Source organism: Engystomops pustulosus, chromosome 2 (assembly GCF_040894005.1).
Source record: "Engystomops pustulosus chromosome 2, aEngPut4.maternal, whole genome shotgun sequence".
Classification (NCBI taxonomy): domain Eukaryota; kingdom Metazoa; phylum Chordata; class Amphibia; order Anura; family Leptodactylidae; genus Engystomops; species Engystomops pustulosus.
The window spans coordinates 13071741-13087539 of NC_092412.1; the positions used below are offsets into that span (position 1 = coordinate 13071741).

General features: G+C 51.1%; 6 protein-coding genes across 9 annotated transcripts in view; 2 read left to right on the plus strand and 4 right to left on the minus strand.

The window, feature by feature from the left end:
• LOC140119790 (uncharacterized) overlaps window positions 1-15799 on the plus strand; it is an 822703-nt gene that overhangs the window by 324657 nt on the left and 482247 nt on the right. The window lies entirely within an intron of this gene.
• On the minus strand, window positions 8910-9302 carry LOC140116938 (histone H2A type 1-like). The gene has a single exon (XM_072133368.1). It carries the CDS (start codon window positions 9300-9302, stop codon window positions 8910-8912), a length of 393 nt encoding a protein of 130 aa, XP_071989469.1.
• Window positions 9594-10020, plus strand: LOC140119932 (histone H2B type 1-O). Its single transcript, XM_072139369.1, has one exon. The coding sequence runs from the start codon at window positions 9614-9616 to the stop codon at window positions 9992-9994; it is 381 nt and encodes a 126-aa protein (XP_071995470.1). The 5' UTR covers window positions 9594-9613; the 3' UTR covers window positions 9995-10020.
• On the minus strand, window positions 11344-11655 carry LOC140116939 (histone H4). Its single transcript, XM_072133369.1, has one exon. It carries the CDS (start codon window positions 11653-11655, stop codon window positions 11344-11346), a length of 312 nt encoding a protein of 103 aa, XP_071989470.1.
• Window positions 11750-12552, minus strand: LOC140119956 (histone H3-like). Its single transcript, XM_072139392.1, has one exon. The coding sequence runs from the start codon at window positions 12550-12552 to the stop codon at window positions 12226-12228; it is 327 nt and encodes a 108-aa protein (XP_071995493.1). The 3' UTR covers window positions 11750-12225.
• Window positions 13188-13859, minus strand: LOC140116940 (histone H1A-like). Its single transcript, XM_072133370.1, has one exon. It carries the CDS (start codon window positions 13857-13859, stop codon window positions 13188-13190), a length of 672 nt encoding a protein of 223 aa, XP_071989471.1.

Consider the following 15799-nt stretch of genomic DNA (forward strand, 5'->3'; position numbering starts at 1 on the left):
GATCACACAGCTCCCTACAACTACTGGGTTTCAAAGCTGGACATGTGGCACGAACTGGCGCTCTACGCCTTGGAGGTTCTTGCCTGCCCTGCCGCTAGCGTCTTGTCAGAGCGGGTTTTCAGTGCAGCTGGTGGCATCATCACCGATAAGCGTACACGCCTGTCGACTGACAGCGCTGACAGGCTGACGCTTATCAAGATGAATAAAGCCTGGATTTCTCCTAATTTCCAATCTCCACCAGGTGAAGGAAGCTCAACCTGAATAATTTATCCACTCCTCCTCCTCCTCATTTTCCTCCTTCTCCTCCTCTTTGTACACTAAAGCAGAGGAAACTGGCTGTTTTTTGACAGGGCCCACTGGCTCTAGGTATAGTACTTTATGCATTTAATTTTTCTGGAGGGCCACCGACACGGTCCTCTGTTTTAAACAATTTTTGGGAGTGCCACATACAGGCACTCAATCTATTCCATTTTTCTGGAGGGCCACCTACCTGCTCCTCTGGTTTGAAAAATTTTTTGGACTGCCACATACAGGCACTCAATCTATTCCATTTTTCTGGAGGGCCACCTACCTGCTCCTCTGGTTTGAAAAATTTTTTGGACTGCCACATACAGGCACTATCCAAATTGAATTGTCTCCATAGCAGCCTCCACACGTTGTCTCCATTGCTACCTCCAAAAGTCGTCCATATAGCTGCCTCCATACATCGTCCCTTTATCAAACGAGGTTTGTCAGGCCGAAATTTGGGTTGTTTTCATGGATTCCACATCAAAGTTGTTAACTTTGTCGCCACCCTGCTGTGTTATCCACAAAATACACTGGCAAACTTTTACCATTTACGGATATTATTTCAGCGCTTCTTGCGCATCTGTTTACATTCCCCTCACCCGCCATATCCTAAACTTATAAGAACGCTACTACACTTGATCTTATACAAAAGGTTCTTAGAAGTGCTGTTTGGGGAGTAGCCTAGAGACAGGGGCTTGGATTGGCGAAAGCTCTCCTAGCAGCGGAGCGCCAGCTCCATGCGCATCATGCGCTTCTTGCGCATCTGTTTACATTCCCCTCACCCGCCATATCCTAAACTTATAAGAACGCTACTACACTTGATCTTATACAAAAGGTTCTTAGAAGTGCTGTTTGGGGAGTAGCCTAGAGACAGGGGCTTGGATTGGCGAAAGCTCGCCTAGCAGCGGAGCGCCAGCTCCATGCGCATCATGCGCTTCTTGCGCATCTGTTTACATTCCCCTCACCCGCCATATCCTAAACTTATAAGAACGCTACTACACTTGATCTTATACAAAAGGTTCTTAGAAGTGCTGTTTGGGGAGTAGCCTAGAGACAGGGGCTTGGATTGGCGAAAGCTCGCCTAGCAGCGGAGCGCCAGCTCCATGTTTACATTCCCCTCACCCGCCATATCCCAAACTTATAAGAACGCTACTACACTTAACTTGGTGCAGGCTGGGACCGAGTCTGACCCTGGGGCTGGTCATATACTGCCGACGCAGAGGATTGCGGGGCCTACCTCGGTCCAGGTCTCAAAGGCCTACTATACCTCCAAATCCTCCCACCCCTCCTCCACCTCCTCCTCCTCCGAATTACCATCCGTGGGCATGGCGCCATCAGTCGGTAGCTCTAGGCACAGCAGCAGTGCCGTTGCTAAGCGACAGCAGGCGGTGCTCAAACTGCTGAGCCTAGGTGATAAAAGGCACACCGCCCAAGAGCTATTGCAGGGCATTCCACATCAAACTTGTTAACTTTGTCGCCACCCTGCTGTGTAAGCCACAAAATATACTGGAAAACTTTTTTCATTTACGGATATTATTTCAGCGCTTCTTGCGCAGATGTTTACATTCCCCTCACCCGCCATATCCCAAACTTATAAGAACGCTACTACACTTGATCTTATCCGAAAGGTTCTTAGAAGTGCGTTTGGGGAGTAGCCTAGAGACAGGGGCTTGGATTGGCGAGAGCTCGCCTGGCAGCGGAGCGCCAGCTCCATGCCAAGAACCAACTAACATAGTTTTAACTGCAGCACCTTTAATCTACTACTAGTTCACTGCCTCCATACATCGTCCCCTTATCAAACGAGCTGTGTCAGGCATAATTTTGGATTGTTTTCATGGCTTCCATGTTAACTTTGTCGCCACCCTGCTGTGTAATCCACAAAATATACTGGCAAACTTTTATCATGTACCAATATTATTTGAGCGCTTCTTGCTCACCTTCTTTGGTTCCTCTCTGCTACCCATTGGTTTGAAGCCTGAGTCCATTTAGGGTATGTCGCCATGCCACTCTCTAGCCTGCCGCTGCTGCCGCTGCCTCTGCATGCCGTCCCCTATAGTGTCAGGGTCAATTATTGGATGTTTTAGATGCTATCTAGCTTCATTCTGTCACTCTGTCATGGCCATGCTGTTGCCCATAATTTTGGCATAATGGTGCGATTAAGCAGCCTCAGAGGCATCCATGCATGCTGCCCCTGCTGTTTCCTGTCCATTTCCGTGGTGTTTCCATCCTTTTCTGAGGTTCCCAGGTGTTTGGCCAAGCTTCCCTGTGCAGAGCCTTGGTCCCCTTGAAAAATGCTCGAGTCTCCCATTGACTTCAATGGGGCTCGTTACTCGAAACGAGCACTCGAGCATCGGGAAAAGTTCGTCTCGAATAACGAGTACCCGAGCATTTTAGTGCTCGCTCATCTCTAGTCGGTACGATTAAGGGGATACCAAATTTATAAAAGTTTTATAATGTTTTCATACATTTCCAAAAATGAAAACCTTTGATAATATTTTCAATGATATCATTTTTAGGACTGTACAACCTTTTGGTCACTTTTTATAGATTTTTTTATATTTTTCAAAATGGCAAAAAAGTGCCATTTTCGACTTTGGGCGCTATTTTCCGTTACGGGGTTAAACGCATTGAAAAACCGTTATCATATTTTGATAGATCGGGCATTTTCGGACGCGTCGATACCTGATGTGTTTATGATTTTTACTGTTTATTTATTTATATGTCAGTTCTAGGGAAAGGGGGGTGATTTGAAATTTTAGGTTTTTTTATTATCATTTTTTTTTAAAACTTTTTTTAATTTTTATTTATACTATTTTTCAGACTCCCTAGGGTACTTTAACCCTAGGTTGTCTGATCGATCCTATCATATACTGCCATACTACAGTATGGCAGTATATGGGGATTTTCCTCATTCATTACAATGTGCTATCAGCACATTGTAATAAAGGGGTTAAAATGAAATAGCCTCGGGTCTTCGGAAGCGGGAGCGGCGATCCCAGGTAAGATGGCGACGCCCATGCGCCGCTATCTTTTTGAGGCTGCCGGCAGCTTTACCAGCAGCCATCGCTGTGGAAACACCTGCGATCGGTGCTAGCACCGACCGCGGGTGTTACCGGTAATCCTTTGCTGCAATATACAGCAGAGACTTACCGGCTATGGAGAGGGCTCTTATGGAGAGGGCGTCTTATACGCCGAAATATACGGTATTTATTCTACACTATAGAAACTTCACCCCTCAATGTATGTAAAACAACTTCTATTGAGTCTATTAACCCTTTAAGTTTTTCACAGGGGTTAAAAGAAAATGGACCTGCTATTTAGAAACTTTTGACTTTATTTTGGAAAATACTTTTGGAAAAACTGACAGTTTCATAATAAATTAAAGGATGAAACGCTCTGCAACATTTGATGCCCAATTTCTCCCAAGTGTAGAGATGCCTCATATGTGGTGGTGACTGCTGTACGGACGCACGGCCGAGCATAGGATCAAAGCAGCGCCATTCACAGCAGATTTGTATTGTCACATTGTACAGCCTATACATTTTAATTTTTTTTGGTAATGCGAACATATGAGGCTTATCTATACATTGTATCTCACCACGCAAATAATAATTATTTTTAGGGGTTTAAAGCTTATTCATGAGATTTTATTAACTATTTCAAGGGGGACACAAACAAAATTATCCATTTTTATTTTTTTTCTCCCGCTTGCTGTAACATAAAAATAATATTTTATCTTTATTCTCTGGTTCACTTCGATTGCAGTGACACCTCATTCATATAGTTTTTCTTATCTTTGTTCAATTTTACTGAGCAAAACCAATATTGGAGAAAATCGACATCTATTCAGGGCCATAACTTCTGTATTTTTCTATTGACAGGTCTAGTTGAGGGCTTATTTTTTGCAACAAGAGTTGTTCTTTTTAGTCGTATCATATAAGGATCACTTTTTAAAACATTTTTTGTGAGGGTTTTTGATTAAAAATTGTATATTACGGGAAGTTTTTCGTGTTTTTTTTTTTTTTTTTTTTTATGTCGTTCACCAAGTGGGTGCAATATTGTTTTAGATTTATTGTTAAAATGTATACGGACGCGCTGATACCAAATATGTACTTATCTTGGCTGGAACAAGCGTTCATCCGATCATGATACACATATATTGCAGTGTACAATGTAATGCTGCGCATGCTCAGTTACTTACAGCCGGGTCCTGCCGGGAGGCAGAACTTGGTGCAGAGAGGAGCCAGTGCCTAATGGCACTTGTCGGACCCCGGGGCTGCGGCAGGAGGGATTGGATCCCCTGGTAAGCACACAGGGGGGGTGCAATCCACGGTGGGGACACTTACACACCGTGGTCATGCTAGACCATGTTGTGTAAGGGCTTAAACAAACACACAGACAGACAACGGCACTTTCGGTACCCAATGTCCCAAAATCATCTTCGGAAGCGCAGCCGTAGAATGGTGTCAGATCAGAAGAAGTTCCCTTAATGACCACCACAGAATCCCGATAAGGCAGTCATTAATAGGGACCCATTCAGAGGCCACAAGAGCTGTAAATCCCATCACTACTAAATAATAGATGTCACTACTGTGTGATGTAGCATCATCAAGAGTGGAGCAATTTCAATTTTTTTTTCCTCAGGTAACACAAAGCCAAACCATGGGGCCATCACAATCCATAACATAACCCCTTGTCTGTATGTCAGAGGACAGCACAAGCCCCATCAAGCCAAAACCACATGACATTTCAATGACAACGACGACTACTGACAAGGAAAAAAAGTGAGGAGAGGGAAAAGGGGGCTTGAAAATGGGGGTGCATTGCTCAAAGGCCCAAAGCTTTATTGAGAAAGAGACAGACACCAAAGGGAAATAAGGGAGAGGAGAGGATTATGGGTATATTCTTCCTAGTTACTTGAATCTACATAATATATGGAAATGAAGCAATGACCCATAATTCCCAAATATGCTCAAAAGAGTCCAAGACTGAACTAGAAAGTCAAGTTCAAGACTCGCTGTGAGGCAGATGTTGAGCTCCTCCGGGCTCCCTGCAGCAGGTGAGAGGCAGATATTAAATCAGATTTCTGTCTGACCTGTAGTAAATGTATTACTTGCGGGCATGAATATTCTCTTTTGCAGACGTCGTCGTCGTCGGCGGCAAAGGTTAAAAGAGAAAGTGATGCATTACTCTATGATGTGTATAGTGAGGGAGAGAATCAGTCCATTTCCCCTTTTGTATGTATGAAAAAAATAATGATGGTACAATCCATAAAATCTCCTGTGCAGACAAGTCTGATTGTCCCATCCAGGGAAGAGCCTCCCCGTCCTGTCCTGCCCTGTCCATGGGCAACCTAGCCGCCTAGATTGTGAGACATCTCTCTGCTTATGCAGTGTTATTTCCAGAGCGTCCGTGAGCCAAGTGTACTTCCCCAACGTGGTGTGGAAACCCCATGGTGGGCGGTGGTTATTTTAATCGGTTATTATAAATGTTGTTGCTGACACTTGTGATTTGTGGCTTTGTGCTGTGTTGACTGTCTACGTAGGCCACGGTGGGCACAAGTTGTTCCAGGTTAGATCAAATCAAAAGACAAGGAGGTGCTGTGCCCGTCCGTCTGGAGAAATCAAAGTTTAATCACCAGAGGCCAATAGGCCTTTTTTTTTTTTTTAACAATGAGAACTGTCAATCTGTGGAATAGCCTGCCTCAGGCGCTGGTCACAGCAGAGAGCTTCAAGAAGGGCCCTGCTGCCTTCTTACACCTGCATAAAATTGACAGTTATGTTATATAAAATGGTTTCCCCTAAATCCCTTCCTCATCCAATCCCTTCCCTTCCTTCGTTGAACTTGAGGGATGTGCAACACCTCTGCCAATACATAGGCAGGCTGGTAGTTGCGAAGAACGCCCTCTCTAGGTCAGGAGCTGTTACGGGGAGTCGCGGACCCTCTATGAAGGTTCTAGAACCTAGACATTACGTAATAGCAGCTGTAGATCCTGCCTGAACAGGCGATGGTTAAGTGGATGCACGTTATTGACCAATTGTTGGTTGTATTGTAAACTGGAATGTGATTGGAGAGGTGCTACCCCCTGACCAGCAGAATAAACCCCCTGGGCAGGGAAAAGCAAAGAGTCTTGTCTTTGAGCACATGCTCTTGGAACCCAGTGCTCCCTAGAGAGCAGATCCTCCTAAGAACACCAGCATGCAGAGTGAAGGGAGGGAGAGGGAGGGAGAGAGAGAGAGAGAGAGACAGACAGTGTCAGTACTGACACTTATCTTAATCCCAGACCAGAGTCGGGAGATTCAGAGCTGCAGCTTCCACAGTTTGGACACAGCTCCATCCCAGCCTGCCTCTACTACCAGGCTGGTGCACTATTCCTGATGACCCCTCTCCATGAGCACTCCAGTAATCCAAATCTGCTGTGAGACTCCTTAGGCCCGTTGCCTGCTGTTGTTCAATAAAGAACCGTGAGTTATTTTGCACAACCAACGTTGCCTCTGTCTGATCCCTGGATACGGCTGTTACCTCCACAGGCTTCCCCAACCATTACCCAGGGACATATCTTACAGACACTCAGGGGTTGCCCCAGGGAGAACCAGTACATCAACCTCTCGCTCCATATTTCGTGCACACACCACCTGCTGGAGACCTGTAGGACACCCCCCCCGGTCCCCATACCAAGCACCGTGACACTAGCGTGCCTAGGCCGCAACCGCCAGCCACTTCGCTATTCTGGGCCCCGGCTGCCTCCAGGCCTTAAGAAAAGGCTAGGCCCCGGTGGGGGATGTTGCAGATGTGTGTCGATTCCAACCGCATTAAATCGGTAACTCTGTGACTCAGGCGCTGGTCACAGCAGGGACAGCAGAGGAGCTTCTGATATAAACATATATACATAAACATACTGATATAAACATAAATAAACAGTAAAAATCATAAACACATTAGGTGAAAACACCTGATCTATCAAAAATAAAGTCCCCCCCCCCCACCGTGTTTAACCCCGTCACGGCAAAAAAAAAAGCGCCCAGTCGAAAAGGCCACTTTTTTGCCATTTTGAAATATATAAAAAATTCAAGTGATCAAAATGGTAGCAATGAAAACGTTGGCTCATTTCGCAAAAAAAAAAAAAAGACACCTCCCCCAGCTCCGTACACCAAAGTATGAAAAAGCTATTAACGCCAGAAGATGGCAAAATCCCTTCACCAAATTTTTGGACAAGAGGTTTTAATTTTTGTAAATAAATGTATGAACACATTATGAAACCTATACAAATTTGGTCTCCCCGTGATCATACTGACCCAAAGAATAAAAAAGACCTGTCATTTGGGGCGCTCAGTGAAAGCCGTAAAAACAAAAAAAAAAAAACACAAGAAAACGGCGCAAATACGTTTTTTTCACCATTTTCACTGCATTTGGAATTTTTTTCCCTCTTCCCAGTACACGGCATGGAATATTATATGCCCTCACTATGAAGTCACATTTCTTACCCAGAAAAAAAGCCCTCAACAAAGCTCTTTACGTGTAAAAATAAAAAAGTTATAGATTTTTGAAGATGGGGAGTAAAAAATGGAAAAAAAAAAAAAAAAGTGCCAGGTCTTTCAGGGGATAAATACCTGTGCAAGCCTTTTTAAGCCATGAAGAACATGAACAGTCTGACTAAAGTGCGTCGTAAAGCCCTTAGTAAATGAGCCCCATTGTATTTGAAAAGATCGGACAATTTGGGACACGGCGATACCCGTGTGATTTGGTGATTGGGGTGATTTGAACTTTGGAGTTTTATTTTGTGTTTTTTTTTTTTCACCATTTTTCCAACCCCCCTGGTGTCACGGGGAGTGAAGATCGAAACAAAGATGGCAATGCTAGCACCGATCGCCCGGGGGTAGCAGCAATGTGCAGCAAACCCCCTGTCTTACTCCGTGGGCTCTCCTCGTACATTTTTTTTTTTTTCTAACACTCCATGACACACTAAAATAATATATATATATATATATATATATATATATATATATATATCTACACACGTCATGGAGCGTTAAGCTTATGCTCAGGAAGCCCGGGCAATGGGACAAATATGGGGCTCGATGGCAAGACCAGGTCATGGAAGCAGTCCAGTCGCTGCAGAATTTCTGCCAAGATGTGGAGGTTCTCCCCGACCTAGATCCCCGACTCCCTCTTAACTTCCAGGAAAGGCGCCACCTGGCGGGGGAACAGCAGCTGTGCAGCTCTAGCAGCGGGAAGAACTAGAGGGTTTGAATCTCCCGCTCGTTCTCCCCCGTGTGACGACGTCAGCAGCAGCGTCAGCCGCCGGCTCTGTGCCCGCTCCCTGTTAGCCGCACGTGAGGGAAGCGCAGCCGCAGCTCTGTCCCTGTGCGGAGGACGAGTGCCGCCCGTACATGGAGCGCGGGGCGAGCGTCCTCCTCCTCCGGCTGTAGAATAGTACAGAGTGTGACAGCGCAGACACATAGCGGTGCAGAGGAGAGTACAGGATCAGTACAGTATAGAGTGTGTGTGCGGTGTACCGGGGAGACACCCGGGGCTGCAGCTCTGTCAGGAGGGGGTGGGTGGCTCTTAGAAGAGCCTTTGTGTGTAGCGGGGATCGGGTGCTGGAGCAGCGGCGGCGGCGCTCACTTGCTCTTGGCGGGCTTGCTGCTCTCGGTCTTCTTGGGCAGCAGCACGGCCTGGATGTTGGGCAGGACGCCTCCCTGGGCGATGGTGACTCCTCCCAGCAGCTTGTTGAGCTCCTCGTCGTTGCGCACGGCCAGCTGCAGGTGTCGGGGGATGATGCGGGTCTTCTTGTTGTCCCGGGCGGCGTTGCCGGCCAGCTCGAGGATCTCAGCGGTGAGGTACTCGAGCACGGCGGCCAGGTAGACTGGAGCGCCGGCCCCCACTCTCTCGGCGTAGTTGCCCTTGCGGAGGAGCCTGTGCACACGACCGACGGGGAACTGCAGGCCGGCCCGGGATGAGCGGGTCTTGGCCTTAGCGCGGACCTTTCCTCCTTGTTTGCCACGTCCAGACATGATGCTAGAGATTCAGTACGACTGATGCCGCTCAGCCGCCTCCTGCCGCCTCTTATACCTTCCCGCCCGCTCCTCACTCTCCGTCATTGGCCGGATTGACATCCCACCAATAGAGGCGCGGCTCATAGACTCACCAACCAGCATTAGGAGGCGTGGTTCAGCAGTGAACACGCAGATGACACGACTCGCTCCTCCAATAGCAGGGCGAGCAGCCGGCGTCGCTCCTTTGCATAGCCCGGCTATAAATACCGCGGCGCGGGGAGGTGCGGGACATTGTTCTCCGTGTCTCGGATAATAATAACCGCTGCATCATGCCTGATCCCGCCAAGTCCGCCCCAGCGCCCAAGAAGGGCTCCAAGAAAGCCGTCACCAAGGCCCAGAAGAAGGACGGCAAGAAGCGCAAGAGGTCCAGGAAGGAGAGTTACGCCATCTACGTCTACAAGGTGCTCAAGCAGGTGCACCCCGACACCGGCATCTCCTCCAAGGCCATGGGCATCATGAACTCCTTCGTCAACGACATCTTCGAGCGCATCGCAGGGGAAGCCTCCCGCCTGGCTCACTACAACAAGCGCTCCACCATCACCTCCCGGGAGATCCAGACCGCCGTCCGCCTGCTGCTGCCCGGAGAGCTGGCCAAGCACGCCGTGTCCGAGGGCACCAAGGCCGTCACCAAGTACACCAGCGCCAAGTAAGCGGCCTCCCGCCTGCCTACCCGGCACCTCCAACACCCCAAAGGCTCTTCTAAGAGCCACCCACCCTCTCCACAACAGAGCTCGCCTTTCTATCTCACTCCATGTGGCCGTCACTCCTGCTCACCCCATCCCGGGTACATTCCGGGGGCCGGTGATACAGGGACATATGGGGCGGAATGTTCTAACTTTCCCCGAGTGCAATCATGTACACAGCGCCATAGTGATGACACCTAAGTGAATCTAAGCGATATTACATGGTTATTAGGACAAACATGAAGGAATAGGGAACTTCTGGTGTCCAAGCGGACGCTTGGATAAGACACTGGGAGGCTTCCTGGATAAAAAGCCGTGGCGGGGGGGCCTTAATGACAGGCAGGCGCGCGCCCGCTCGTGGCTTTTATTAGAGTAGATGCGGAGCCCTGTACAGGAAGCCCCGAGTGACTGTGTGCGTGTGTGACGCCCTGCGGTGTATCAGACGCTTCTTGCGGCCGTGCCCTATAACGCGTGACAAGGCTTACAACTCCGCAGATGCCCGGACAGTGCATAGACACTCAATGTTGTGGCAGTCGCATCGCCATCGCCGGTGTGCGGAGGAGGGGAAATTGAGCGGGAAATTTAAATGAGACTCGCGCGCACAGCCACCTGCACGCCCGCGATATCTCCATCAGCCGCGCTCCTGCCCCCTCCTTTAAAGGAAACCTACCAGTTAGAATGGCAGGGGTAAGCAGTAAGTACCGAGCAGGGTGAGGGTGAGCTGGTGCCGGTACTTACTTTCGTTAGTGTGGTTAACCGCTGTATCGCGGTTTTAACACCTTTTAAACTTGAGCAGAAGAGGCTTCGGCGCTGCGTGCGCACGATCGTGCGCGCGCCTACATAGGAAATGCCGGAGACGTTGCGCCGAAGCCTCTTCTGCTCTTAAGTTTAAAAAGTGTTAATCACACTAACGAAAGTACCGGCACCAGCTCACCCTGAGCTGGTGCTCGGTACTTACCCCTGCCATTCTAACTGGTAGGCTTCCGATTTCTCTCCGATCGGTGAGATGTTGTGCAGCAGCCGCGGCTTGTATGTATGTGACACTGCCCGGGCGCTTCTCCAATTAGCGGCCAGAATCCGCACTGCAGCGGCTCAAGCCCCATCACCGGGTAGCACGACGATAAGTTATGTTCCTGTAGCGCCATCACTTTCGCAGCGCCGTTTAAGTCACAGGAGACAACTGGAGGGAAAGTGATGAGTGACAGTACAGACAGCGGTATGAAACAAGCATCAGAGTGCGAGCTCTTCTCTAGGAGGAGGTGGGTGGCTCTGAAAAGAGCCTTTGGGTGTGAGATGGAGCCAGGTGGGTACGAGTCTTAACCTCCGAAGCCGTAGAGAGTGCGGCCCTGGCGCTTGAGCGCGTACACCACGTCCATGGCGGTGACGGTCTTCCTCTTGGCGTGCTCGGTGTAGGTGACAGCGTCCCGGATGACGTTCTCCAGGAACACCTTGAGGACGCCGCGGGTCTCCTCGTAGATGAGGCCGGAGATACGCTTGACGCCTCCTCTGCGAGCCAGGCGGCGGATGGCGGGCTTGGTGATTCCCTGAATGTTATCACGCAGCACCTTCCTGTGCCTCTTGGCGCCTCCTTTTCCGAGCCCCTTTCCTCCTTTGCCGCGTCCAGACATGTTCTTTGTTGTGTGTGAGACAACGAATGTGGACGGGGCTGCCGAGGTCTCCTTTATATACACCATGAGAGGACCAGATAGAGGACTACTGGTGATGACGAAGGGGCGTGTCCTTGGTCTCTCCTCCCCCTTACCACCTATTGGCTGAATAGTGAACGTGTTATAATTTTGAATTCCCCGCTCTTTCTACAATCCCTGCTTCATCGATGTGTGCAGGGCGGCCCCCAACACAAAGACTCCCGGCCTCATGAGGGCGGCGGGCAATCCGAGGGGTGCAGATCTAGCTGTACATAGAGATGATATATAGAAAGGGCAGATCTAGATGTAAGTGGAGATGAAATATAGAAAGAGCAGATGTAGCTAGGACTGGAGCAACCGAGGAGCGCAGCAGTGGCTGTAACTGAGGAGGCAGGGAACCCATAGAGCTCGCACTGTGACCAGAGGGACAGAGCGGGGAGCGCAGCTGCGGGTGTGACCAGGGAGGCAGAACGGGGAGCTCGGCAGTGACTAGTTATTATATGTGAGGTTTAGGGTCTGTGCTGCGGCAGAACACGTTCTATACCGTTGTTATTAATTGTATAGCGCCATCATATTCCGTAGCGCCTCGCTGGCCTCCTGCAGCGCCATGACGGCAGAGCTCTGGAAGCGCAGGTCGGTCTTGAAGTCCTGAGCGATCTCTCTGACCAGGCGCTGGAAGGGCAGCTTCCTGATGAGCAGCTCGGTGGACTTCTGGTAACGGCGGATCTCACGGAGAGCCACGGTGCCGGGGCGGTAGCGGTGAGGCTTCTTGACTCCGCCGGTGGCGGGCGCGCTCTTCCTGGCGGCCTTGGTAGCCAGCTGCTTGCGGGGCGCTTTGCCTCCGGTGGACTTGCGGGCGGTCTGCTTGGTTCTGGCCATGGTTCACAAATAGCGGTGATATGTGGAAACGGGAACTGAGCGCAATATTTATGCTCCCGCACTCGTCCCCATTGGCTCAGGGATAGCCCGCCCCATCGATTCCATTGGCTTGTTTATAAGCGCGCCGAAACACAGGGAAAGACAGCGAGCAGCCATTGGCTAACAGCGGCCGATCGACGTAACTTCCGCTGATAACGTCCCCTCCTGCGTGGAAGTGTCAACCGCTGCCCCAATCACTGCAGAGCCCGGTGCCACTCCTGTACCCCCCAGCACCCGTCCTCCTGTCATTGCTCCTTGCCCCCGCCTGTCATGAGGAGGACGCGCGGGCACATAGACTCCCATCACCTCCCGCTCTCTACTCTGCGGCCCCGTCCCCTGTAGACGCTGTAAGCCCTCGCCCCCTCCCTGGATGCTCTGCCCCCCCCCACCCCATAGTGAGCGGACGACTCATGTGGAAGTCCGGCCACGTCCCCGGGAGTGTGACGCTGGTGGCGGCGGGGGGCTGGAGGGGGTATGACCCGGCGGCTTATACTGTGCGGCGGGCTGTGGGTAAGAGCTCTGTCGAGGAGGAGGTGGTGGCTCTGAGAAGAGCCTTTGTGGGGGGTTTATATGGAAGGGCACAGGGCGGCTCCCGCTTACTTCTTGGCCGCGGGCTTCTTGGCTTTAGTAGCGGCCTTCTTCTTAGCCGGGCTCTTGGCGGCAGCAGCTTTGGGCTTGGCCGCCTTCTTAGCCGGGCTCTTGGTGACTTTCTTGGGCTTCGGGGCGGCCTTAGGCTTCTTGGCCGCTTTCTTGGGGCTCTTGGCCGCCGCTGCTGCAGGCTTCTTGGCCTTTTTGGGGCTCTTGGCGGCGCTGGGAGCCTTCTTGGGCTTCTTTGGAGACTTGGGCGCTTTCTTGGCGCTGGCGGCGGCCGGCTTCTTGGGCTTGGCCGCTGCGGGCTTCTTCTTGGCCGCCTTGTCCTTGGTGTCGAGCTGCTTCTTGTTGAGCTTGAAGGAGCCGGAGGCGCCGCTGCCTTTGACCTGGAGCAGGGTGCCCTTGGTGACCTGCGACTTGATGGCCAGCTTGAGGCGGCCGTTGTTCTTGTCAACGTCGTAGCCGCCGGCAGCCAGGGCCTTCTTGAGGGCGGCCAGGGACACCCCGCTGCGCTCCTTGGAGGCGGACACGGCTTTGATGATGAGCTCGGAGACGCTGGGGCCGGAGGGCTTCTTGGCGCTCTTCTTGGCGGCAGCGGCCTTCTTGGGCTGCTTCTTGGCCTTGGCGGCCGGTTCGGCGGCAGGGGGAGCTGCGGCGGCGGGCGCGGTTTCTGCCATCTTCAGATATGAAGGGACTCGCACACAAAACTCTGCTGACAGTTCGTGAATCGCGAGCAGCGCGCTCTCCCGCCTCTTATATCTACAACGGCGGCGCTCTGATTGGCTGCCGAGTGGCATCGTCCTCCGCCCCTATTGGCTGACACTGAGCGCCGCTGCCGACTCCCTCCATCCGGGCCTGAGGGAAGCTCCGCTCTGCCCGTGTGCTTCCCTGCCCGGGAGAGCAGCCCCTTAGCGGACACCAGCGGACAGGCCGGCGCGCTCCCCCCCTGACTCCCCACTCCCCGACAACCTCTCTGACCGTGTGCAGCCGTCACTGGCGGAGGCGCTGGGCGGGAGCCGGCAGGGGGCCCCGGGATCTCCGCCATGGTCCTCCCGATCCGCGCATCGCCGTGATTGTGCGGAGATCGCACTGGCGCGGGAGCTGCCGGCTTCTCCTCCCCGCACTTGTCACCGTCACTGGGATCTTCCCCACAGGATCTGCCGCGTACAAGTCTGATTGTCCCATCCGGGGAAGAGCTGGGGCTGCCGAGAGCGCGGGAGGGTAACACACAGGCGGCGGCAAAGGTTAAAAGAGAAAGTGATGCATTACTCTATGATGTGTATAGTGAGGGAGAGAATCAGTCCATTTCCCCTTTTGTATGTATGAAAAAAATAATGATGGTACAATCCATAAAATCTCCTGTGCAGACAAGTCTGATTGTCCCATCCAGGGAAGAGCCTCCCCGTCCTGTCCTGCCCTGTCCATGGGCAACCTAGCCGCCTAGATTGTGAGACATCTCTCTGCTTATGCAGTGTTATTTCCAGAGCGTCCGTGAGCCAAGTGTACTTCCCCAACGTGGTGTGGAAACCCCATGGTGGGCGGTGGTTATTTTAATCGGTTATTATAAATGTTGTTGCTGACACTTGTGATTTGTGGCTTTGTGCTGTGTTGACTGTCTACGTAGGCCACGGTGGGCACAAGTTGTTCCAGGTTAGATCAAATCAAAAGACAAGGAGGTGCTGTGCCCGTCCGTCTGGAGAAATCAAAGTTTAATCACCAGAGGCCAATAGGCCTTTTTTTTTTTTTTAACAATGAGAACTGTCAATCTGTGGAATAGCCTGCCTCAGGCGCTGGTCACAGCAGAGAGCTTCAAGAAGGGCCCTGCTGCCTTCTTACACCTGCATAAAATTGACAGTTATGTTATATAAAATGGTTTCCCCTAAATCCCTTCCTCATCCAATCCCTTCCCTTCCTTCGTTGAACTTGAGGGATGTGCAACACCTCTGCCAATACATAGGCAGGCTGGTAGTTGCGAAGAACGCCCTCTCTAGGTCAGGAGCTGTTACGGGGAGTCGCGGACCCTCTATGAAGGTTCTAGAACCTAGACATTACGTAATAGCAGCTGTAGATCCTGCCTGAACAGGCGATGGTTAAGTGGATGCACGTTATTGACCAATTGTTGGTTGTATTGTAAACTGGAATGTGATTGGAGAGGTGCTACCCCCTGACCAGCAGAATAAACCCCCTGGGCAGGGAAAAGCAAAGAGTCTTGTCTTTGAGCACATGCTCTTGGAACCCAGTGCTCCCTAGAGAGCAGATCCTCCTAAGAACACCAGCATGCAGAGTGAAGGGAGGGAGAGGGAGGGAGAGAGAGAGAGAGAGAGACAGACAGTGTCAGTACTGACACTTATCTTAATCCCAGACCAGAGTCGGGAGATTCAGAGCTGCAGCTTCCACAGTTTGGACACAGCTCCATCCCAGCCTGCCTCTACTACCAGGCTGGTGCACTATTCCTGATGACCCCTCTCCATGAGCACTCCAGTAATCCAAATCTGCTGTGAGACTCCTTAGGCCCGTTGCCTGCTGTTGTTCAATAAAGAACCGTGAGTTATTTTGCACAACCAACGTTGCCTCTGTCTGATCCCTGGATACGGCTGTTACCTCCACAGGCTTCCCC

What these genes read in the sequence shown, in the direction of transcription:
- LOC140116938 (XM_072133368.1), bottom strand. Translation starts at nt 9,302, where the DNA reads ATGTCTGGACGTGGCAAACAAGGAGGAAAGGTCCGCGCTAAGGCCAAG.
- LOC140119932 (XM_072139369.1), top strand. Translation starts at nt 9,614, where the DNA reads ATGCCTGATCCCGCCAAGTCCGCCCCAGCGCCCAAGAAGGGCTCCAAG.
- LOC140116939 (XM_072133369.1), bottom strand. Translation starts at nt 11,655, where the DNA reads ATGTCTGGACGCGGCAAAGGAGGAAAGGGGCTCGGAAAAGGAGGCGCC.
- LOC140119956 (XM_072139392.1), bottom strand. Translation starts at nt 12,552, where the DNA reads ATGGCCAGAACCAAGCAGACCGCCCGCAAGTCCACCGGAGGCAAAGCG.
- LOC140116940 (XM_072133370.1), bottom strand. Translation starts at nt 13,859, where the DNA reads ATGGCAGAAACCGCGCCCGCCGCCGCAGCTCCCCCTGCCGCCGAACCG.